Raw genomic sequence first — 26,001 nt, forward strand, 5'->3', positions numbered from 1 at the left:
GATTTAAAAAACGGGAACGATAGTTTCATTACAAATTTCAATTTTCTATCACCAAAAAAAAAGGGGGGGGGGGATATAAAAAAATACTCTATTAGTCTCCCTCAGATTGGACACGTGTACTGCTTGGTGTAAAATCAAGAATAATATAACCTCCTCTCTCGATGCTGGAGAGCGCAATCTCAGCCAATTAGAGCTACACCACCGCACGGGAGGTAGAGCCCACGATGCTGCTCATGCCCTGCTTCTCAGCACGTAAGTGCCTGAAATCCAGGAGTAACAGCACAACCTCTGTGCCTGTGTACCTCATGCATATACGCCCACCTGTAATGTACAGCACGGTGTTCCCCATTCTTTACAGTGCTTTTAGGTAGCTGTCGTTAACGGGGTTGACCAGCACGTGCATATCCATCATCAGCATCGTAGTGATACGTAATAATTTGTTTTGAGATTTGATTTTCTAGCCTGCTGTTTTGCTGGTTTACGCCGTCGGGTTAATATTATCAAAACACAGACGATATCTGTACGCTGGCGAGACCACCCCCGACCCATGGGGTATGACAGCACCCATCAGCTATCGCTTGCTGTAACCCATTTGTCATGAGCCATTTCATTTGCAACATCTGGCAGTGCTGTATCTCCTGATGCGATGTCTCATTTACCAGGGACTTCTCTCCTCCTTCTCCTTCCCTGTTTAATGTGTATGGGCTCTGGAGGGAGAAGCTGTAGACCACATCCCCAGACCATGCCTTCCATAGTGCTCTGGAGGAATTGTCCAGTGAGAAAGAGATGCCAGGGCACACGTGAGCTGCGTGTGTGCAGCGAGGTGTGACACAGCGAGGTGTCGCTGACAAAATCTCTGTAGTCAAACGAAACGTCTACAGAGAAATACCCTTCCTGCTCTGTGATGTGCTGTGATGGAGATCACCACGGTCTCCACCACCTGATACGTGTGTGTGGGTTAGACATCATTCCCATAATCTCTGGTGTGTTGGTCAAGCTAAAATTTCAAGGAGAAATCAGATGTTAATGCTCCTATATCTCACATATCTACCCACACCAGCATCTCTTGTCTAACGTTTATCCACCTGTAGCATTTCTCTCCAATTTGAATGATTTCTTCTAGATTGTGTGCCTCTTTCTGCTTTTGGATATATATTAAATATCCTAATTCTCCTTCTGAGCCCAGACCTGGCCTTGGAGGGCCCAATTCAGTTGCCTGAATGTAGGCACCCAACACCATCCAGGAGGTCCCTGGTTAGGCAAGATGTCCACACAGCCCTGACAGGTATGTCTCCACATCTGCCAGATGTCTCAGGCAAATACCCATTTATAATGGATTATTTCATTATCTTAAAAGTACACAGCATCTCAGGCACTGATGCGAGCCTGAGAAATTTAAATACATTTTGTAACTCCATTATTGCAAGGCACTGAAATAAATCCCCTTCTGAAGTTGGCTAACTTCCTTGGGTCGGCAGGTTTTTAATTCTTCAATATTCTGTTGCCTGAAAAACAGTTGCTTCCAAGGGATGTCATTTTAAGAGGATATATATCTGGAATTTCATTAAGCACATTTCACTTATGAAATCTTTAGTGCATGCTGGGGAAAAATAAAGGAGGTTTAGCAAAGGATTTGGTAGTGCTGTGAATTTTCTCTTATCAAGTATTTCTAACTGTCCAGGGTGTCTTAACGCTTCCCAATTGTAGAAGAAAGGGTCAGAACACAGAGAACAGCCAGAGTTAAAATCAGAGAGGACAGTTAAAAGGTTTCACTTTTTTTTTTTTTGAGCATGGTAGAGTTTTCCAAACTGTTCTGCTTAGTGCAATAACATGCACTATTAATTGCCAAAAAATAACAGAGAAGAAATAAGAACATTTTCCTTCCTAAATTTACAAGTATATAGTGACTCCCTCTTTTCTTTGACCCAATATCCTCCCGTTTCTCATTGCATTTCTCTTCTCTGCTACATGTGCTTTGACTTTCCTGTTGTAAACAAAGTTTCAGCGAGAAGCCTCTTTCTCGTGGCAAGTCTGATGAACTACACAGCATTTAATTTAGTCTTCCTTCTGTGCTCTGAATTACTGGAAGCAGGCGGGCATGCGTTTTTCTGTAAGGCCAGATTTTGATCTAGTGGAAGATGTCCCTGCTCATTGCAGGGGGTTGGACTAGATGACCTTTAAAGGTTCCTTCCAACCCGAACTATTCTATGATTCTGTGATTTTAGGGACTCCATCCAAAGGTGAGCTCAGAAGGGCAGGTTTCCTCTGCTTGCTTTGGGCACTGCTGCAGCTGAACCGTATGGGTTTGTCTGCAAACTGGAGGGGCTCTTCAGCAACCCCTGCAACACAGGGACATGTCCCCCGCTCCTGATTCCCTTCCTGTAGAAACCACAGCACAGGGGAGCAGGTGGGGGCACACAAATCTCCCTGGGGGTGCAAGTTCTCACTCCACCGACAGGCATTACCGTTACATTTTATGCAGCAATAAGGACATAAAAAATTGGCCATCGTGGCACCAGCTCAGAAAATCACATCTTTAAACCACCGTACCAGTACTTTTAGAATAAAACATATGCTTCAGTGCCTTTCTCCTACAAGGGTGTTCTGTCCAGTCAGGAACCCTGTTTATGACCAGACCTTGTGGGTTTTCCAGCATCTGATTGTGGTGTTTGAATCTAGTCATTAAAAAAAAAAAAAAAATCCCCGTGTGTGCTAATTCTGAGACTAATCTGGAAACAACAGAGATTTCAATTGCAGTGCAGAGGAGGTTTGAGCTGGAGTCAGCATGCAGACTGGCTGAGCTGTGCTACGCAGGAAACTTGTTAAAAGTCTCAAAACCAGGATTATAGTGTGCATAAAAAATTCAGTTTCAGTACTCTTAAAATTCTCCCTTTCCCAAATATCTGTCTTCAGATCCCAAAGGCACATGAGCAGCTTTTATATGCCTTAAAATCTGAAAAAAAAAAAATTAAAAACTCATTATGAGGAGTGGGCAGTTAATAAGAAAATCCTAAACCAGACTTATTAGCTTAAGGCCCTTCTTTATGAAACTTTATTACAGGTGCCTGAATTGAAACATCCTCTTCTATACACATTTCACCAAGAAATACAGAGTCAGACCTGCGGAGTACGTTTTGCTCGCTTAGGAGCTGAACTCTGTCACACAATTTTTGTCAGTCCGGTTTACATATAAATCAGGAAAAATATGTTTTCAAAGTGTTGTTCAAAACAGCACACTTACTTGCTACTTTGCAGTTTGAAGAAGGAGAAAGAAATGTGAGGCTTGACATGCCAACGAATGAATTTCATCCTCTTTTAAGGAAGATTGTTATTTTAGAGAGTAAGGGCGAGTGACACAGTCTGCAGGTTGGAAGGCTCTCCTCCTGCCATGCTGGGTGGTGCACGGGACGCTAGCGCTGCTTCGGCAATTCGAGGTCAACGTATCCAAACTGCTGTTGGCCTTTGAGGTGGTGGAGTTTCACAACCGGTTGTCTTTTGGCCTGTTTTTCCCCAGCTGTACAAACCTGTTCAGGTTCCTCAGTTGAAGCCAACGCGGTGCAGAGCCTGGGGAAGAGCCATGCTGGTGATCCAGCTCATCCCCAGCGCACGGTTCTCTGCTAGCCTTCCCGTCTGGGAGCTTTCCCATTTCAGTAGCTCAACGGGGATCACAGGGCTACGTGGCAATGCACTGGGGAGATCGACAGACTAATCCAGGCTGACCTAATGGATTTATCAAGTAACACATGAATTAATGATGTTCTCAGGATCCTGCCCCAACGCAGGCAGCGGAGGGCAGGACACAGCTCAGCCCCAGTTCCACAACTGCCTCGGGAGACATGGACAAGTCACTTAGCCTTTCGTTCTGCAGCTGAAGGGAAGCATAGGGCTATCAACCACTGTAAAGCAATGATGTATCTGTGCAAAAATGTTTTATTATATAAATGTATGTGTATAAATTTTTTTTAAGAATGAGGCTTTGTAGGCAGTTCCAGCTGTTTTAAAATCTATGCCTCTATTTAAAAGATAGCATTACTAATTACACCTGACAATCAAATAGTCTGCAGAAAGGTATCAGCTAGCTTTTCCTGCTGTTCATTCTGTAGGCAAGAAACAAAGGTATGTTAGACAAGAGAGCAAATGAAATGTTCAAAGGATTCTTGTCTAAAACTGGAAAATAAAAGGCTGTGCTATCAGATCAGAATTTTAACATATACTGTTTCCACTGGCTCCTGACATAAAATCTTTTCTTGTTGAGTATAACCATTGTTAAAGGTCACTGTTGCAAAGGCTACATCATTTAGATGAGATGAGATCCCATTTTGGATAAATTCACAATTTTAGTTCCTAACAAGGAGATAGTATCAGGATTTGAATGTACAAGAGTGCCGGGTTACAGATTAAAGGCTTTTGTGTTCTGGAAACCACACTATGCCAGATTTCATGAGTTTCAGTGAGACGTGCAAGTCCCCAAAGTCAAGTAGGTTGATTAAAGTGGTTCTTTATAGCCTTTGAAATACAGATAAAGTACAACTTTCCTACACGGGGTTAATGTAGAATTTTTTTTTCTTGACAAGGCTATATGCCTTTCCAAGGACATAATTTTAATCTCTCTTTAAACCTTTCATATGAATGTTGTAAAAAGCTCCTTTGTGTTGTAATGCATTTTTATAAAATATCTAAATTTCTATGCAAACTTTGAACCTCGTTTCATAAGATATATTTATCTGGAAATGGTTATCTTGCAGCAGAATAGTGTCTTGTGTCATCATTTCTGTGGCATCTTTTCATACTGTCACAAGAATGTAACATCTGATAATGAAAAAAATTAGTGCTCATTGTCAGACATGCAAACTTCTTTTTTTTTTTAATATCCTTTTACTATTACGTGCTCTTGTCTCTGAACTCTTGGCAAGTACTCTAAGAGTCTTTGAACCAAGGTGAAAGTGAGACCTGCACGTTCCTTCCTCGCACCAGAGAGTCTGAAATGAGAGGGTTTTCTTCCGCTGCTTCTGAAAGAAAGAGTATTGCTTTCTTCTCCTCTGTTCCTGCTTTGTCTTCATATTCAAGGAGTAAATCTTGTAATTTAGTCCAAAACTAGCCATTACTTGAGATTTTGAAAAAATAACACCAGTAAAGACAAAGCGTAAAGTCAATGACTGCCATCAGCTGCAGGAGCACGATGGCGGTTGTCTGCACCCCATCATAAGATCAGCTTCAGAAGTGTAAAAGTTTAGGGCTTACTTTTGTTTTTCAAACTTACCCAGCAGAAGTGAAAGCAGCACGTTGAGAGCGCGCTGAACGTCGCTCATCGTTCCTTGTAGAAACTCCCAATAAACGAGCGAATGGTCTGGCTCCACCGCACCATGCATAGAGCTGTGAGAGCTCCTTTGCAGGCAGGTGAGGCATTTTAATAGCACAAACCACTGAAGACAAAGGCAGAACTTCCAAAGCATCCTTTAAAAGTTGGTGAGCTAATTGTCATGCACTTCCTTCCGCTCAGCTGGGCAAGGCTGACTCCTGCCCGACCGCGACGAGCCGGTGCCTGCAGCCCGAGCAATTCATTTCCGAATGAGCACTGTGACAGCTGGGCCTCATACCAGCGGAGCAAAACTGCGAGCTGGCAAGAGTGCATTGGGCTTTATAGATAACGTTTTGGGAAGCATTTGCCACATGGCATACAACTAGTCTGAAGTATGATACGCATACGTGGATGGACTGTGGAGTAGATCCAAGTGACTGTGAAGTTGAAGCAGGGACGCTGCAGTGCAGGGGATGTTGTGGGCATGAGCCTGAAAAACCAACGGCAAAGAGGCTTACGCAGGGGTTGCTGGCTGGTGCAATGCAGAGCAGGGGTGCCGTGGGCTGCCTCAGAAAAAAGCGAGGACGTCAGTACGTAGAGGATGATCATCATTCGAGAACACACCAAAGTGAGTAGTTCTTTAATAAAACCTGATTAAGGAATGAGCATCTCAAAATATGATTTGCACGCACAATATGGTTGACTTTATGGAGGTTTTGTGGGGATTTGAGTGAGCTTGTGGTCTCTGCTGCACAACAGCAATAGCGGAGCGAGAACCTGGAGGTCATTGTTTGACTGTCACAGAAGCTGATAGCCAAGTCTGACCCGTACGGCACAGAGGGAGTAGGATAACTTGCAGACCTAGTACAGTCATCCAGACAGCAAACGATATTGGAAATTAAAGGTCAGAGAATTGATAGTAAGGCTTAAGAAAACAGCAATTAGGCTGCTAGGAAGAAAAGCTAAATTACCGGTAGTAGGAGTAGGGGAGGGAAAAAAGAAGATTATTGATCTAAATATCAAGTTGGCAGATACACAGAGTACAATCTAGAGGTTTTTTACACCTCTGGGCTTACTCAACCCCCACAATAAAAAATGCAGGCCTATAAAGATGGAATAAGAAGCAATCAATTAGGATGGCATTTGCTTGTTTCCGTGCTGCAGCTGGGCAGGCACATCACAATTAATGATTTATTAGGAGATTTTCGTCTTTTTTTTTCCATTTTACACAGATTGCTGCAACCAGACCACAGTTGTTTATTAATTTGCCTGCTATTCAAGTGTCTTCGTTAAATATCGTGCGGCAAAGGTAGACAGTTGGCTTGCATGCCAGCCCTTGCTTGGGAGTATGCCCTTAAGCGTGGAGGAGCTGGGCTTCGGTATTCAGGCAGGGTGCCTGCTCCCACAGTTTGCGTGGGCAAATGCAGCCCTGTGTGCTGGGTTCCCCGCCTGCACGTCGCCTCGTATCCAGCGCTTGCTGCGTAACGAGGTGGCCTGGCGGCAGAAAGCGGTGAGAGATGGGACACCCCACGCCACGTGCACATGTGTGCTCACTCTCATTGCGGTTTCTCTCAACCTAGGGGACCTAGAGAGAAGATGCAGCACTTTGCAGCGGTCATAGCTGTCAGGGGAAGGGCTCAGAGTCTAATAAGAGGACTGAGATGCCCTTATTCTTCTGCTTTAATCCATAGCTATAGGTCATAAAACACTATTTCTCTAGGCAATTCAGCCTTCGTAAACTACATCTGCTTGTAACAAATGTTGTGTCATCGTTAGCAAATCTTGGAGACAACACAAAAATCTTTCCTGAAGACATTCATGTGAACAAGTCTTGCTTTCACAGCTTTTCAGCAAAACCAGCTAGAAAAAAGTAAGAACACTGGAAAAAAGGAATTCCCTTCAGAAGGAAGCCTGAATAATTATCTTTGTATTCATCCATCTTAATTCCACACCTCACTAGGAGTGGCTGCAGTGAGCTAATTGGTTTTACTCTGCTGTGCGTGGCTTCACCGCCCAGACTCCAGATTTATTGCACTAAATCAAGTCATTGTGTGAATTCATCATTTGTCCCCCCACATCAATCCCTTTCTCCTCTAGACTGGTGTTTGTCTGCGTGTTTATACGCTGTCAGGTACGAAGTGAGATGAAAGACAAACTCTGGGATTAACCAATTTTAGTATAATCTGATGCAACCTGAAAATCAGAATGAATTACTACTTTTTCAGCAAGACATGACTTCAGACAGGGCAGCTCCAGTGGAATGAGAGAAGGACTTTTGCCAGCACAGGCGTTTAAGGGAGGGGAAAAAAGAAGACCCTACAGTATTGAAGGATTTAAGACCATGCCAGGTTCAGAACAAATCCTTATCTGAGAAGGGAAGCGAAGTGTGTAACAATCAGCCATAGAAATCCTTGTGAATGTTCTTTAAAAAAGCACTCTGGAAATTAAGGACTTCAAATGCAACAATTGAAAGTGAAGCTAAATGAAATACAGGGGAATGTGAGTAAATGCTACAAGTATAAGTCAAGTACTGCTTTATCAATCTTATGTTTACTCCAGCAGCTCCTCCGTTGCCCATTGTTTTACTTTGTTTGAATAGATATACTCCTCTTTATTTGAAAATCAATTGTAATCTTATGAAAGAGAACTTACAGCACAGGGAATGCTGGAAAGCAGCATAGTGAAAGATGGCATTGTTCATTATGCTAAATTACTCCAGGGTAGGGAGGGAATGACATTAAAGAAGTGTGGGTAGCTTTGAGCTGCCATCCTTCCTTTAGCAGATGTAATTTAATGTCATTACTTAATTTTATTAAGGGTAAAGACAATTGTGGACAATACACATTACAGCATTTACTTATAATAATGATAGTGGGGGAGTGTTAGAAGGAGGAAAGACAGGCTCCGGTTTGGATTCCCAGGAGCTGCTGATCTATAGCTGAGGAAAATTGTTCTGTTCTTCATGGTGCGTCTTGCCAAGATTTGCTTCTTAACCCGAATAGCTTTGGATGGCTCCTTTGATTCCTGTGTTTGTACTCTGTTCTCATCAGAAAAATATTTGGCTTTATAAGCATAATAGACAATATCCGCCCTCAATGCTGCATAGGACTGATCATTCCCTAACTATACCTAATAGGTATCAACAACAGGATGAACTCCTGGATTGCTCAGTGTATGCAGAGCATTGTGACTTTTACCCTAACGGAAAAGCTTTATGGACTGTTGCGATCTTCCTCCAGGCTTTATATTGAGATGTGCTTGTGTATTTATAATTTTTTATATACCTCATATTTTTAAAACACATCTTGTAGTAAACTTTATCACTACAGGCTGAAAACAGATGTTGTGATGGCTTTTACAGAAGCTGCTGTAAAATCTGTTGGCGATTGTGTTGGATTTTTCCACGTAACCCAAACTCATTGGTAGCACGTGGGTTATGATCTGCTAAAGGTGTTCAGCAGCCTGTAGGACTGGCCCTCTTAAATGTCTTAAATACAACTGATGGCTTGCTCTTGATGAGTTAACTCTGTTTAGTTCTGCAACGCATAAGCCTGGTAGTAACGGACGAAAAACTGTGGTCCTAGGTCAAAGAGCTGAGATGCTTGCACGAAGTGCTTAGCTCCTTTGAAATTACCATGTGATGCCTTGATGTTAGCAGTGCAGCCATCTCCTAAAAGAGACTTGGGAGCTCATCAACTTGTCATTGCTGGCATGCCATACAACATTAATTTAATGTAACGGGCGATAACTAGTGTGGATTTAGTAAGAGACAATCCTGCTTAACTAATCTCCTTGAGTTCTTTTGAGCAGGTTTCAGACAAGGTTGATAATAGGAGTGTACATATGACATAATCTAATGGATTTTTCAAGAGGCTTTTGATAAATTTCCATATGATATTTCCCCTGCTTAAGCTGTGTGCCGCAGAGATTCCAAATTGGCCAAGAGAATGGGTAAAAAACAAGTAAAATCATGGGAAATAAAAGAGAAAAGAAGAGCTGTAGCATGTACTGGAACTAGAATTATCCCGCAGCTTCCCACTGTTCTTCCCCACCACTCAGCATGGCTGGGAAGAGATGCCATCTGCATTCACTAATGAAAACTTGTTTAGGACAGGTGCATAACAGAAAAGAGGACAAAATGCCATTCAGGATACCACTAAAGGGCAAATTTAAATTTACATTAACATAAGGCAGATTGAATATTTTTGCTGTCAGTGGTGGAATAATATATACTAAATATAAGCGCACATAACAGAAAGACTCCAACGGATGGGTATGGGTTAGGAGTGGAAAGGGACTCTTGTGCTAACAAAGGAATGATTTATTATCATTTACATAACCTGGCATTTGTGCACACCAAAGGCCAGATTTTCAGAAGTGCTCTGCTCCTGCAGTTTGGGGCCAGGATTTCGGTTGCAGACTCAGAGCCAGCCGCTCCCATCGCTTCCCCAGTGTTTAATTTGCCATATGTCAATCAGAGTGTTGATTTGCAAGTGCTGCTAATAGGCGATGCTGAGAGATGAGGACAGTTGAAAATTTGGGAATGTGTCTTACTGGCAGCTTTTGAGCCCTGAACACTGGAAGTATTCACAGGCCAGGATCCCTGATCAGCCATATGATAAATCAGTGACTGGAAAGCAGAAAAGAATGCAGCTAATGCGTCAGGATATGCCTGAATGGGACATGCTCCATGAAAATCAGTGCTAAATGAGAGAACTAAGCACCAGGAAAGGCTGTGGCAAAATCACAAGAAACACTTTAAATAATGAGACAAAATCAAATCAAGGGCAAGAAAGAAAGAAAATGAAGTAAAATCACTGAAGAAGCAATAAAATGCCATCACTGAAACCTGAGTGAGGCAAAATACCTCAGGTTAAAGGGACATCGTCATTCTAAAAAATGCACATTTTAGTCTGCCATTTTTACCTGCTGTTGACAATTAACTCTCTGATTGCTGTAACTGAAAGAGAATATATCAGGAACATTTTTTGTTCGTTTACTTCGAGCGTTTGCTGAAACTTGGGCAGCGGCTGGGTGATGGCGGGTTTGTTCTCCTTTGGGCTGAGAGGTGAAACTAGGCTTTGAAAGGTTTGGAAAAATATTCAAAGAAAAAAATAGGAAAAGCAGAAGTGAGAAAGGGATGTGTTGCTCATAACATATAACGCCGTGGTCCTCTGCATGGGACTGATTTCCCAGTCGGCGTGCTGACGTAGGGGAGAGGGAAGGTAGCCGCGAGGACCGACAGAAAACTCCCACCGTGACCACTCCTGTCTTTTATTTGCAGTATTCAGGAGAAGTTCCTGAGAACAGAGTGGAGGTTGTGGTGGCAAATCTGACGGTGATGGACCGGGACCAGCCTCACTCCCCCAACTGGAATGCCGTCTACCGCATTATCAGTGGAGACCCTTCTGGCCATTTCACCATCCGGACAGACCCCGTCACCAACGAAGGCATGGTAACCGTTGTGAAGGTAAGGGGGAATCCAAAGCAAATCCATATTTGTCACCCTTTCAGCTAGCTAAGGCCACAAGGATTGCCAGAAGCCTGCAGTTATTTCATGCCTTCTCTACCTGGGAATACGAGTGCTCAAATCTGTTGTTTCCCATCTCTCTCTGTGCAGGAGTCCTGAATACTGTTACTTCAAGCGTATGCCACTGGTTCTGGGTTTCCCAACTCAGCCCAGCCCACCGTAAGCTTTCATTAACTCTCACATGCTGAAGGCTCTTCCCAGCATCCGAGCCTGACCTCCACGTCCTGCTCCTCCTCAGCTTTTTGAGCGCTGTAAGAGGGCATGGCGCCTGGGCTGTGCAGCCCTGCCCTGCCTGGCAGGTTGAGGGCAGAGGCTGCACCTTCTCCTTTTTGAGCCAGAAAAGTCCCCGTTAGCTGTGAATCAGGGGTAGCGTTTCACTGCAGGGGATCAGTCAAGTGATCCTCTGTGAAAGCAGGGAGTGCAGGAGAGATTTCAGGAGGAGTGAATTTCCTGGTAACAGAAGGAAAGGAGAGATTTTCCTCTGATTGAGTTGCTTGGCAGAAAACAGTTGGAGAAATTTTCCTTTTCCTAGTGTCAAGCAATAAACACACAGTGTGGGCCAGATGCTCAGCTCGGAATAGCTCCACTCAAGTGAAAGCCACTCCCCAGGTTAGATCAGCAGAGGATCTTGTCCAAAGACTCTGAGAAATAAGACTGTAAATATCCACCATCCCCTCTTTCCTCTATCCGTTGCCTTTAGCGTTAGGAGAGCTGGCACCCTCAAGATATCTGCAGCAAGTATCAAATTCTGTTTCCCTCCTTGCCTCCAAAGAACATGACTGTATCTTCATTTGAGCGTTTGCTTCCCGTTCAGTTACGGAGGCCAGCAGCCCAGGCAGTGGATGCTTCTGCCGTCATTACACACAGCCAGAACATAACCGGATCCATTCAGCGTTCACTGAATCTCTTCCCAGATAAGATGCCTATGGATGCTCCCTCTGACTACCAAAAAAGTGAAGGCGTCAGAAATAGGCTGCTGTGATCTGTAGGAGCTCACACAACACACACTGTGCACTGCAGCTGAAAAGGATAATACATGCTGTGATGGACAAAGCTTGCATCTTTTGATAAGTCTGGCTCTCCCTAACAAAAAGTTTTAATCAACAACTAAGGATGAAACACTAATGTTTAAAGAGCAACGTGATTTAAGAATAGCTCTGTGTCGAAAAAAAGAGCCCCGCTCCCTTGTAGCTAATAAGTTGCAGTCATTCTTAATACATACAGTTTGGGTATTAGGAAAAATGACATCAGTGAAATGCCAATGAAGTTACGCTGGTAGGAACGTGTGAGCTTGTGAGCTTGTCCTGTTCTCTGACCCTTAGGCTATGTGTGTGTGTCTGCAGATGCCACTTTGCTGAAACTTTAAGGGAGACATCATCTTACCTGCTAGACGGTATTTCAGCAGGGTCCTTTCATTTATCACTCTTTATTGTTCTGTAACGATGGTTGACAGCCTTATCTGGTGCAACGTTACAAAACCTCTTCAAGCTTAGGAGTAGTTCTAGACATATGTGTATATGGATGCGTATATGTATGTAAGTATACAAGTATCTGTATGCGTATGTTTTCTGCTTAAACAGAAAACATTCAACAAAGTAAAATGCAACAATTTAACTTCTGTTGGCATCAGCAGCCAGTCTGAAATGGAAATGTCAACGTTTTCACTGTGAGCAGGAGAGGACCCCTTACTCTTAATCTAGGAAAGTGTCACAACTGTAGTTCAAAGGCACATCAAAGTGAACAACAGGGGATTTACATGATCGTCACTGCTACACCAGGACTTCTGCGTAATGAACCATCCCTTATTCAGAATTTGCAGGCAAAAAGCAGGGCAGATTTGTCAAGACACCATTGATGCTGGTGTTGACTCTCCACTGCTGTGTAGCCCACAGTGATCACAATGCAAAGAACCACATGAAAATCCTATCTTGTCAAGCTGAGCTCAAAGCTTGAAATTGCATTGAATGTCTTCACTGTATAACCTTACCTGATCCTCCTGGGCGCCCAGAATTTCTTACCCTTATCAAGCCGGGAGGCTTTTTGGTGTATTTTCAGCAAGGAGAATGAGTGAAATTGCTTGTGATTAAATTTTCATGCTGAAGAAGGGAAGACTCTTAGGATTCCACCTTCTTCTTTGAAATATTTTGTTCTCTGTTAATAAGTGAATATGCTTAAAGATTTGGGGAATGTATGCACGTCAAACTGGGTGGCCAGTCAGAGCTTGTTCTTCATGGTGTGGGAGTAGCCTCTTGCTGGTTTGATCCCTGATGCAGATTGAAAACACAGGTAAAAAATTAAGTCAAGTAATGAACCTTTTATTTACAGACCCTACATGGCTGGATTTTCATGTGGCTCTTTGAAGCTGCTTATACATAACTCCCCACTGCTGCAGGCAAAGGGGTTTGCATCTGGGCTACGGCAGTCACAGAAATGGTGCAGAGAAGGGCATTCTGTGAAGAATCCCACCCCTCCACCAGCAGTTTGGGGGGCCAGAAATGGAGGGCCAGAAATGCTTGCAAACCAAGAAGCCCTTTGGAGTTCAGATGATGCTCATGGGGGCCGTTTTGCAGCCACTCTCAGCAAAACCCCATCTGCAGCTCCAGCCTAATCACCAAAAGTGTAGCATTTCCTTTTTCTGTTCATGCCTTTCCAAACCGTTTCCATAACTGTGCAAGACCCTGATCTTCAAAGAAAGTGTTGATCAAGGGAAAAGAGAAACTTCCCACTCAGGTGAGACACCGCCGAGTCTGGAGACAATCTCCACGAGCAGCAGTGGCTGCCCTGTGGGAGCCGGCTAAAAAACATTATTATAAACTCTGCCTGGATCAGAGCTGTGAATTTATAATGGAGATGCTTCTGAAGCTTCTGTTATTATTTGCCTCAACAATAACATAAGGCAAATTTGTTCTCTTCAGTTAAAAGTACCTTGAGAAAAGGAGGACATGTGGCAAGGCCTTGGCTTCACTCTGCTGCATCCAGGTTGGAGAGGCTAGCGAAGGAGGAGGATGTGCAGCACCTCCAAGAGGGATGTTTCAGAGCCATTTGTGCCAGATCAGACACTGAACATCCAACAAGGGGTTTCTGCAAAGGTGCAACTTTTTAATTTCGTGTCACGTGCTTCTTGGACATGAAATTAAAAAGTAGGCGACAGTCCAGCACCTCCTTGTCCTGGATGTAGCAGCTCCAGTGTGCTTTTGCTCCTGCTGTTGGCCTGATCAATATGCAGCATTTTCAGTGAGATGCGTGGAGGTGGAAGGGGTTAGTGCAGTGTGAAGAACACAGTGTGCTCTGCGCACTGTTAGCCTCAGAGGGAGGCAGTTTTAGGGAGCAGAAGTATGAACCGTCCTGGTAGAAATTGCTTTTTATGGTGTGAAAGAAGTTCTGCTTAGGGCTGGACTACGTCTGGCTGCAAGGGGTTCCTGTCCCACTGGGGACAATAGCACAAACACTGCGGTGAAGGCACGGGCTCTTGATTTTACCTTTTTTTTTTTTCAATAAAATATGTGAAGTGGGACTCAGACGGGCACAGAAGAGAAGGAGGCAGATCGGCTCTCTCTTGCAGACTGAAGCACGGTGGACGCTGTGCCAGGACAGTCTGTGGGATGAGCGTTACTGGGTGATCCTGGTCCAGCCCTGCTCCCTGCACTGCTTTTCTGCAGCCCTGGTTTTGTTCCTCACAGAAATGAGGGAAAGAAGCTGAGTGAGCAGCTCTACATTTTGGGGGGGAAGAAACCGCGCCCTTGCATCAGGCCACATCCTAGCAGATATGTGTGCGGTCAGTGTGTCCTGTGCATCCTCGGGCAGGGAGCTCAGTCCCGCATCAGTCCCCCTGGAGCTGCTCAGATTGGACCCCCGGCTCCGTCTGAGCCCCTCTGGGGTGGGAGATGCAGGCTGGCTGTGGGCAAGGTTAGCAAACAGGCCAGCACAAAAAAAAAAAAAAGAAGACTGGAGGAATATCAGTTAGAGGGATGTGAAAAGAAATTGAGGAAAAGCATTAGTCAAATTGTTTGAAGGCCTTGAATAGTGTTTAAATGGGAACTTTTACCAAGCGTCTTTTTTGAATGCGGTACAAGTCCGTGAGTCAGTGCTGGTGGGTGTACTGGGAATCCTTATGCTTCCTTTTATTTATTAAATGTTGGCCCTGCCTGTCAGGAAACCATTTAGCAATAGGAACATTTGCATTTCAATCGAATAGAGATTCCACTGTTTTACCTTTTGCCCCTGAAATTTGTTTCTCTCATGTAGCCTCCTATGATTTGATTTCTCTCCTGACAATACTGGGTTTTAAACAGAACATGGAAGCCAGATCTTGCTGATGTAAATCAGTACAGCTCTACCAAAGTCAATGTAACCGTGGCGTTTTACACCGTGAGAGTACACTTTGCAGACTCAGCGCTGGAGAAGGTATTAGGGAGAATGGTTACGCTTCTAAATTCATAAATTACGGCAAAGCATTTTTTAACAAGCAGAGGTGTGATCCTGCATAACTCAAGCCTCCCTGGCAGATGATTAGCGACTTCCCTCATAATAATTAGTGGGATGGTTTAGAAATTATTTCTATACTGCGGTTCAGTCAGTTGTGCCAGCAAAGGCTTTCCCCTTCTTCTCGGTCCTAAGACACATCGTCTTTATGTGCGTGTTGAAAAGAGATCTGTGGCCACCCAACAGCAAAACGTATCTGTAGGAGTGTGCAGGCAACCTCAGGAGATCACAAGGCATCTTGCAAGAGGACGAGAGGTCCCACTGGAAGGACCTCCTGCTTAACCGGACCAGGCGTTGTTCCTTGCCACTCCACCTTTGCTTATAAACTCACTTCAGAGGAAAAATGAAGAGCACTTCAGGCTCATGAGTCCGCATAGACTGTCCTAGTTACTTAGTCAGCAGCTTTAAATGCTAATAGCACTGCTAAGTACCTGTCCAGTCCCTCTGAACAGGCTCCGCCTGTTGCATTTAGAGCAGCTCTTGGTGGATTTGTTCATTCAATGCTCAGCTAACACGGGCAGGTGGGTTTTTTTGGAAACCACTTAGCATTGGAACAAAACAGAGGCAAATCCTGTTGTTTGCAATTTTTACTTTGTGGGGGTTTTTTAACTATTTGACCCGACAAATACTGGAAGGCCAAATCCTCCACTGGATTGAAGCTGGTCTGGATTTACACCTTCAAAAGAACTGAGCTCAGGAGGAAATGAGAGGAGGCAATGACTTTGATATCATCTGCCTTCTAAATCTTGCAGCTTTCAACCAGAAGGTAGAATTTATTCTCTGCTTGGCTCTATACTTGCTTGTTTGTTTGTCTTAGGCAGTCGATTACGAGATGAACAGAGCTTTCATGCTGACAGTGATGGTATCAAACCAAGCTCCCCTGGCCAGTGGCATCCAGATGTCCTTCCAGTCGACAGCAGGAGTCACCATTTCAGTCACAGATGTCAACGAAGCACCGTATTTCCCAACGAACCACAAGTTAATCAGGCTGGAGGAAGGGGTGCCTACGGGGACAGTCCTGACAACGTTTTCAGCGGTGGATCCTGATCGCTTCATGCAGCAGGCAGTAAGGTGGGAGACCAGGCAGCCAAGTGAGCTCGTGTACAGGAGGGGGATTTCAGCTGCGGAAGTTTGGGGAGCAAAGCAGCTGAGAGCTAATTCACAAACTAACTGATGTGATATGAGTAAAATGCTTGGCAGGGACTGGCACCCTCAGTCGAGTGCTTGCAGAGTATCCTGCGAGCGTGTAAACTCGCAATCCTCCCCCCTCCAGGTAAGGCAGCCTCTGAGCGGCTGGGGCCGGGAGGGCAGACAGAGTTGGATCCCACGTTACTGGCTTGCAGAGGGACAGTTCGCAGCTTCAAATGCAAGCAGTCGATAGCAAGGTGTCCCTGCGTTGTTACAAAGACAGAGGTCAGGGCTGCATTGTACTACGTGTTTTGTCTCTGCTTTGTCAAGGATGCTTTGACCTATGTTGTTCATGCACTGTATAAACACAGAGGTTTAGAAAAAAGCAGCTTTGTTACTTCTGTTTTACAGGGGGGAAACAGAGGCACAGAAAGGGCTAGGGCTAGATTTCCAAAGGGAACGACTGTGATTTTTAATCATGTCTTGCGTTGCTTCCAAAGGATTTAGGTTCAACCTGGCTTAAAAAGCACAGTGCGAGAGGAGCTGTCAGCCCGTTAAGAGCAAGACTCGCTTGGTTATAAACAGCTGCTGAACAGGCTTTTAAGATATCATATAGTTAAATATTGCCCGAGCAGTCAAACACCCATTCACACACCATTGGCACTTGGTCTTTATCTGACTAATGCCGGTCCATATGAAGCACCCCGGCAGCCCTTGCCTGCTCTGCAGTAAGCGAGATTTGTTCTGACCTTCCCTTTCCCTTCAGACCAGCTGCCAAACATAACCTTGGTAGCTGCTTTCCCTATGAATGGGATTCAGCTGGCAAAATTTTAGCCTTCTGAAAGTCAGATGTTTGATCTAAGCAGTTTAAGATCAGATTTAGTCCATGCTGCAACCGGGAGGGTGTCACTCACTGTATTTTGTCCCACCTGGGCAAATTGGGGCCTGAATCCACGGTCCAGAAACCCAACTCGCAAGCCTTCCCACCGGGAAATACATTGGCAGAAAAGTGTGTGTGAAAATGAGAGTCCTTGTGACACCTTTCACAAGTATTTCAGCCTCCGTCTGTGCAGACGGGAAATGCATTTCCTGCTCTTGGATACTTTGACATCCGCAGAAGTTTGCTTCTTTTTTACTCCCAGTCTGCAAGGACCGCAGTATTTTTGGCAAAACCTGAGTATACGACGTGACCACAACTGAGGCCACTTAAATTTACATCAGTTGTGACATTTCGTGTCAGGAAGAGTTTGAAATATTTCACCTGGCACAGAGCTGTCTGGTCTAGAAAATGATAGTTTACTCACTGCCTCATCTTGTTGTCTTTAGACAGGTATTGCAACTTTTGAGGAGAGAAACCATTCTAGCTAACAAGCCAGTTTTTCTTATATTCTTTTTGAAATATTGGCCTTTGAAGGGTCTTTATTTCCCTGATGTCTGTACCAAGGCTGCTTTTCAGAGGAGAGAACAGCTCATTTCTGATTGAATACTCCCTCTAACCTGGAGGTGGATGATCTGTAATCCAAACGAGCATCTGCTTTTTCTGGGAGAAGGACCGGCTCTGCTGAGCCGTTTCTGTCATCGCACAGTACATGTGCAGGGTCTTGTAACACTTTCTGTGAATATGAACAGCCAATTACTTCAGTTATTTTTTCCTAGGGCTTCCGGGACACACATTTGGTATATCCACCAGCACTTTGTTTCCAAACCCAAGTACAATCTCTTTTACGCCCTTTTCATCAAGACAGCCCAATTCCAAGGCTTTGCAAGAAGCAGTGGGACGTTGTTGGGGTCCTGTCTTTGTGAGCTATGCTAAGGATATTTTGTTTTTTCTTCACAGTTGGCATTGGTGAGTTAGGAAAAAAGATACCCAAAAAGCTAAGCTTACAGATCCATGACAAACACTTCGCAGAGAGCTGATCCAGCTGCTACAGGCTTGCATACAGTTTTCAGTTTCTTTCTAAATAGTCTTTGATGAAGTAGAGTTTTTACAAATAGAAGATAAGGAAGCAGGAGCATCTCCAGTAAGGCACAGCTTGGCATGGCCAATGTCACACCTCAAGTTATCCTCATTAGCCACAGACACATTCACAAAGCCAGCTTTGAAACTGGATCCCTGGTCATTTAGCAGAGAAAGGGCAGGAGACTCACAGCAGTGATATTAAAAAGAAATGAAAACATCCCAAAGAGTCTAGCTCCATGAAATGTAATTCTGTCCTTTGGCAGGGGTTTGTGCAGCTGTGTGTTGCTTTCCTGCTCACATGGATTGATGCAGTTCAAGTTTCACTTTGAGTTTCACCTTCAAACAGCCCATTTCTGGAAAGGGATATTCACCAGAATCCAGAAGTTCTCCTGCCTGCGTATCTAACTACAAAACGTTTATATAAAACTATCAGCAGGTCTGAGTTACGCATGAAGTAAGCTCAGCTTTTGTTTGCTTATTTCAGTGATTTATAGTTTGGCCATTTATTAGCTTCCAGTTTAGGTATTAAGGGTCCCTCTCAACTCAAACTGTACAAAACTGAGAGGCAGAAATCAAAAGCAACGAATAAAATAAAACCAAGGAAACGAGCAAGTGAGAAACGTAAAGAGAACACGTTGATCTGGAGAACATGGAAGAAGTTTGCCCAAAACAAACCTACGCTGGACGCGTAGGACATGAACAGACTTGGGCTATGAGTTGACTGAGTAGTTGGAGGCGAGTCTGCCGTTGGGTCCTTCCAGCCCAGGGCACGCTGGGGACTGCCAAGGGGACCCCCTTATCACTGCTCTCTTCAAACCTCCCACATGCATAGGATCATCTTACCTGCTATTTCAGGAACATATAAAAATGTTTCAGGAGAGCAGACCTGAAACTGCTTCACCCTTGGGTCCGCGCCTTAATACAGCTGTGAGTTCCCGTTGTAGTGTCCCCAAAGCAATTGCTGCTGAAGATACGATTCTGATACAAAAGAATGGCCTGAAAACTGCCATTCTTCCAATGTGGTATTTCCCAAACTGTTGTTTATTAGTGATGGGCAGAAAACAGGAATATCCATGGCCGTAGAGCAAGAGCTATTTTAGGAAGGGCGACGTTAAGAGAAGGAGAGAGCAGGAGTCCATCCTCTAATTCAGGCATACGAATGCAGTGGTCATTGCAGACCCCATTTGTCTTCGGCTGCAGAGACCTCAGGCTATGTCCGCTCCCAGCAGCAGGAAGCTGGCATGTAAGTGGCACTTAGTGGAAAGAAAAACCTTTAAAATGGAAGAAACAGAAAAATTGAATAATTGTAGAGGTCAAAAACCAGATACTCAATTAGCATTTTGTTTGTCAACAAAACCAGTTATCCAAAGGTCCTTTGAATCATGGGTCAGGAGTCCAGAAAAACCTTATTTCAAGCAATATTAAGGATATGTCAGTGAAAAGACTGCCATGTATTTATTTCCTTTCTCTGTAGATACTCTAAGCTGTCAGATCCTGCAAACTGGCTGAACATTAATGCCACAAATGGTCAGATCACTACTGCTGCTGTCCTTGATCGAGAGTCAGACTACATTAAGAATAATGTCTACGAGGCCACATTCTTGGCGGCTGACAACGGTGAGCCCAGGCTTCACATTGTTCATGCTTCAATAAGACTCTAATGTGATGCATTAAGAGAAATGATGCCCTGACAGAGTTGTCAGTATAAGTTATCTTTTTCCCAGGTTTTTATGGTCAAAAATGTGAAAGTGGGATGGGAAATTGCTGGAGTAAATTAAATGTGCACAGTATACGGAGAGTGTTATTAAGGGAAAGGGAGGGCAAATGGAAAATCGATTTGGGGAGTTCAGTGTAGCGGTGTAGCCTGAACTTAAAAAAAAATCAAAGGGATGTGCTCTCCAAGGGCTGCCGAACACATCGGTCCTGGTAATCGTCCCAAAGGCACTGATCAGAGCATTCAGGAAGCCTTCCATCAGAAAACCAGAAATAATTGTAGGGGATGGCAGGAGGGTATTAAAAATAAGCCAATCCATTGAACTGCTGTGGCTTTCATGAAAGGTGTCTGTCTGTCATCGGAGCTAATCTCTCTCTATCCGCTACCATTTCTGAAATGTCCAGCCATCGTCAGAGCGTCTGGATGCTGGTGTATTTTATTATCAAAGTCGCTGAGACCAGTACAGATCTTCTCGCAGAGAAGTCCTGTTAAGGCTTGCTCTTCTCTACTCATTAAAGATCACAGTGCTTTTGGTCAAATTAGCACTGTGAACCTCAGCACTGGCCTCACTCAAGGGCAAGAGGTCCATTGCTGCTGCCCTGGATTTCTCTTCCTAATTCTGATTAGGAGGAGTTGATGACTTTTTTGCTAACCATACCTAAACGTGGCCATGCTGTTATTTCATTCATCAGTTCCTCCAGTTGGAAAAGGCTCTGTGGAGGGCTCAGTAGCTTCCATGGGCAAGGAGAGGGCCTTCTGCCCCCTCTCCCACCCTTGCCTTCCCCCTGCAGGGTGCTGAGCGCTCACATCAAACTGGACCCATGCTTCAGCAACAAAATTAAGTCTAGGCTTGGCTGTGAGCGCCTAAGTATATTGCTCATACTCTGTAGGTGCTTTCAGGACAGTGTTTGTGTTAGCTCTTCTCATCCCTCAGGCTGAAGGGTGCCATGTCCGTTATGAGCAGATACGGTGGTACTTGCAGGGCTAAAGAAAACTTGGTCCCTCTGGGGTTTCAGGCTTCACTTCAGTCATTGCATCCTGGGTCACAGGGGCAAGGCAAACTCATGGAAGAGTTTCAATGCTGAGTAGCAGTACCAAGAAGCAAATTTTGCCCCTTCTTTGTGCCATCAATGGTAGGACTGGTGTGGTCCCGCAGCCCCATCCTAAGCTTCCCCTCTGTGAAGGCAGCCAGGGCAGTGAAATCCAAAATAGTCTCAAGGGGATCTAGTAGCGTTCATCTGCAAGAGCCGCAGGGCAAAAGAGGTCAAATGAGTTGGCCGAGGCTATTCACAAAAGCAGTAGTAGAGCTTGAACCCATCAAACTAATCCTCACCGTCTGACCTTGCAAATCCCAGGCACTTACTACAACGTGATTTGGAGTTAACCCCTTTCCTTGGCTTCGGTGCTGATGCTGCAGTGCATCAGCACCTCCACATCCATCATTCAGCAGCTCCGAAAGGAGGACCTAGATAAATCTCTTTATTCTGAAAAATTAATCTATCACTGGTATATTGCAGCCATTAAAATGCACATAAAGCAACACCTTATTTAAAATTCTGTCTAGAGTGCTTAGGATAACAGCTAAAGTTTCATCTAGGCTAATAGACTCTTTCCAGATATCTCCGAAGTTCCAGGTTCTCGGGCATCACGTACTCATCAAAGAAAGGCTTTGGGTCAGGGGTTTTGGTGGGGATTTTTCTTTCTCTCTTGAAGAAGCAGCAGCATCTTGTTTCCTTGAAGTTCTTTTTGCTCTTTTCAGTATATGATAAAGAAGAAGTTTAGCCAAATACTCCTTGGACATGCTCTCTTTCTCTCCCTGGGCTACAGTGCAGAGATACTCACTTTAAGAAAAGTCTTGGCTGCAATATAAGGGGGGAGAAAGGGGAATCCTAATCAACAGCATATTTTTAGCCTCGTTTCCCAGGAGAGAGAGGCTCTTGGATCACACTGTGTCTACACAAGTGTGGAGACTGGCAGTGTTTGAACCCTTCAGCCAATTTCAACCAATCTTACAGGGAAGCTGAGAACTCAAGTACATCATATTCCAACAGGTTTCGTAAAATAGGGAGCTGAGTCAGGGAGAGAGACTCTGTAACTGAAGGAAGCAGGGTCCTGCCCCTTCCTCAATATCAGAGCACCCCATGGGAACTCACCTTTCGGACCCAATCCTGTAGGAAACCAGGCTGCATTAGTGACCCTGCATGCAGGTTCCTGCTTTTCTGCAGGCACACAATGACAAGGAGATGCCGGTTAGTGACAGGCACAGCTTACTTCATTCCTGCCATGATTTGTCAGGACAGTGGCCCAAGTTCCTCAGGAAGTTTTGCATAAGCAGGATGGGAGTGACTCCTGCTTGCAGCTGAACATGAAAGCCAGTTCGCTTGTACCTTGCTCCAGGAGTGCAACAGTTAAATGTTGATGTAGCAGTTGTATATTCCTCTTTCTTTTGAAATAATGTCATTAGTATTTCAATCTTAATTTCAGGGAGTAGACCAGCTTCTCCACTGGAGTCAGTGGTGCTATGGTAGTCCTCATCTCTTGAGCATAAAGTCCAAGGATCCTTTGTAGTACATCAGTACCGGCTCTATCTGCATCCTTGCTCTCTCCACATAAGACAGCTGAAATAATTTGAAATGTTCCATGGTTTGTAGTACATGGACATGTAAAAACTTGTTTACTTTTCATTTCTTCTGAGACTGCCCCAGAACTGCACTCTGGAGCACAAAGAACCAAAAATACCAGGAATCGGAGCCCAACAATACCCAACAGCCCTACAAAAATGCATTTGTATGTGTGGCAATTGCAGGTTATTTCAGCCACATGCCAGTTAGTGCTTCTCAGGAGTGCTAGTTTGTGTTCAGTCTATCTCAGGGGTTAGAGGGTGGGCCTTGCATTCATCCCAGAAGATACTCTGGGTACCGTGAAAACAGTGAAATCACTTTGCTTGGTCCCGAAAGTCAGTTTTCATGTTCAGCCCCAGTATCCTGATGGATTGTCTGTCTCTCCAGAAACTTTCAAGGCTGATCAAAGACATTGTTTTAGAGGGAGACCTACCCCGTGCTTACTAGATGAAAGGATGAGATCAATGATTGAAGAGCTTATGTAGGAACCATGAAAGAAAGATTTTCAGGGATCCTTCAGAGTTTTCAAGGCTCCCTTGAAAAATGGAGAAGTGAGAAAGGAATGTAGGAAGGAAAGTCTGTGGAAGCAGAAGCAATGTTTGAAAGCCTAATGGGGAAGTGGTTTGTGTAGCTTTATATCCAGCACTGGGAGGAAGAGCCAGGACTGAAAATACAAACCTGAAAAAGAATTGCTGAAGCAACGCTGCCTGAGAAGGGAGGCGGTGGGCAGGCCAACATGGAGCTGCCAGATGTATGTGTGGGGAGAGAAATTAAAAATACTGCGCCATTTCTGGGAAGACTGTTCTCTCTTGCCAGGGCAGGTATTACTTTGTGTAAGTGGTCATCAGTCAGACAAATGTGACTCTTCATCAGTAAGGGGCTGGAGGACCAAGACTGCTGTGCTGCGGCATCCCTGCTGGTTGGGACAAATGTAGAGAGGATGAAGAACTGTATATTGGGACATACTGCTGCTGCCATGGGTTAGTAGCATCACCCAGCGTGTTTGGTGATGGTTAGCTCATACTGTAGGCTTTGAGCAAGGACCTTTCACCACTAAAGCTAGGGCTGACTGTGGGATGGGCTGGAGAGTTGGGCTTTCTTTGAAGCAGCGTAATAGTCGGCAAATCTAAAAACTGAGTAGCAAATGCTACAGTGAATGCTGACCAACAGATTACACTACTTACTTTTTTTTTCCCCTCCAAGCCCTCTTCTTCCTCTTGGTATCTTTCTAATGGTTTTTCCTCTTCAAAACAGCCATTACCAAAATTTGCACTAGCAGCTTGGCATCACCTCCTTGTATTTTTAGAGTTTGACTAAGGACATTGCTGTAGGCTGCAAATCTGCAGAACTCAACCTCCATGTTCTGCAAGAGCGAAAACCAGCAACATTAGGAGGCTTGGGGAAGTTTTAATAATACCTCTTAAAGCAAGGGACCATGAAAGTGCAGTATGTCCCTAATAAGGTCCAAGGAGGGAGGGTGAAAATCCTGGTTTATTGACTTGGAAGGCAGAGAAGGGGCTGGTCCACGGTGTTGTCATTCCACTGCTTCTGGAGTGATGGTCATCGGTCCATGTTCGGCTCTGCCTCTCCCGTCCAGGTATACCCCCCGCAAGCGGCACTGGCACTCTGCAGATCTACCTAATCGACATCAACGATAATGCTCCTGAGCTCCTGCCAAAGGAGGCACAGATCTGTGAAAAGCCAAACCTGAATGTCATCAACATAACAGCCGCGGATGCTGACATCGATCCAAACGTTGGGCCCTTTGTCTTCGAGCTGCCAAGTGTGCCATCTGCGGTGAGGAAGAACTGGACCATAACACGGCTGAATGGTAAATGGGGCAGGCAATCCTGAGGACATTTGGACTCTGATTCACTAATGAGGCCACGTGCGGTTTCAAACTTCCAAACTTTCCTACTTTTTTATCTGATTTTTATTTTTTAAAGCACATTATGGCTGACATTATAGACAAGATAGTTAATCAGAAATGATTTGTATCAGACCTGCAGCATAACTCTAAGAGCCTTGGCACTTGGCTTTTTTTAATGCAGTTCATAATTATGAACAGTTATCAGTAGTGAACAGAGTATAAATCATCCATAATGGCCAAGGGGAAAAAAGCTATTATCAGTCTTCCTTATGTTCCAGTGTAATTGTCATAAGCCACAGTCAAGATCAATGTTCATTTCTCTGACCATAATTGCATAAAGGCAGCCTTTTAATTTACCATGGAACCAGGAGGGCTAGGTAAGTGTGAAGATTACCAGTATGTGAAGGATTTTTATATTGCAGCATGCAACCACAAATGGCCCTAATTGCTCCTCTTATTGGTAGTTTCAGCAGATGATGGAAAATATCATGGAGCTATGGGCTGGTTTTGGCTTCAAAGCTCGTCCCTCTCGCTGAGTTCTGGCACCCTCTGCCAGGCCAGGGGCAATGGCTTGTGCCCTCGCAGCTTGGGGCTCAGTCCCACAGCTCTTGTATCGCAATGGGAGGGAACGCAAGAAGGATTACCTGGCTGAGCATGTCATCGATGGGCAATGGGCGTCCCAAAAATCCCGAGGTGGGAGGGTGGGCGAGCAGAGAGCTTGCACAGTGGCCAGGGGCAGCCCAGACCCAGGGAGCATCATCCATGCTTTAGTATTTGCATTTCATGCCATTTGAAATGCATGCAACTGGATTTGCAAACGGCAGCAAGGTAAGTTAGTGCAGCAGTGAAAACACACAGTATTTTGCAAAACACAGGCTGATTGTTGACCATACTGTTAGGGCAGAAGTCTGAAGCTGTCCTGCCCAGGTGTGTTGTTGATAGTCTCTTCTTCAGGACTCAGAAGACTGCTCTGGCAGAGGAGCCCTGCCCGTACCAGTGCGGCTGCAAGGCTCTACCAGAGTGTCTGTCATCTGTCTGTCTGTCTCGGTCTCTCCAGGCGATTACGCCCAGCTTAGTTTACGAATCATGTACCTGGAAGCGGGTGTGTATGATGTGCCGATCATCGTGACGGACTCAGGAAACCCCCCCTTGTACAACACATCCATCATCAAAGTGAAGGTGTGCCCGTGCGACGAGAATGGCGACTGCACCACCATCGGGGCGGTGGCTGCAGCGGGGCTGGGCACGGGTGCCATCATCGCCATCTTGATCTGCATCATTATTTTACTAAGTAAGTACCGCAGGGGGTGACACTGCTGGGAGACATCATGTTTCTCATCCTGTTCCCTGTTGTCCCATTTCTATACGTGGTATTTTTCCAGGGCTGTGCAAGCTCC

The 26,001-nt window shown here is 44.8% G+C and overlaps 1 protein-coding gene across 1 annotated transcript in view; it reads left to right on the forward strand.

The window, feature by feature from the left end:
* Window positions 1–26,001, forward strand: part of CDH4 (cadherin 4) — a 468,444-nt gene that overhangs the window by 434,330 nt on the left and 8,113 nt on the right. The window contains exons 9-13 of the mRNA XM_050907443.1: window positions 10,584–10,769; window positions 16,129–16,382; window positions 19,874–20,016; window positions 24,332–24,565; window positions 25,662–25,895. Of these exons, the coding sequence (XP_050763400.1) occupies window positions 10,584–10,769; window positions 16,129–16,382; window positions 19,874–20,016; window positions 24,332–24,565; window positions 25,662–25,895 (1,051 nt within the window). The remainder of the gene's footprint in view (window positions 1–10,583; window positions 10,770–16,128; window positions 16,383–19,873; window positions 20,017–24,331; window positions 24,566–25,661; window positions 25,896–26,001) is intronic.

This window comes from Gymnogyps californianus, chromosome 17 (assembly GCF_018139145.2).
Source record: "Gymnogyps californianus isolate 813 chromosome 17, ASM1813914v2, whole genome shotgun sequence".
Taxonomy (NCBI): domain Eukaryota; kingdom Metazoa; phylum Chordata; class Aves; order Accipitriformes; family Cathartidae; genus Gymnogyps; species Gymnogyps californianus.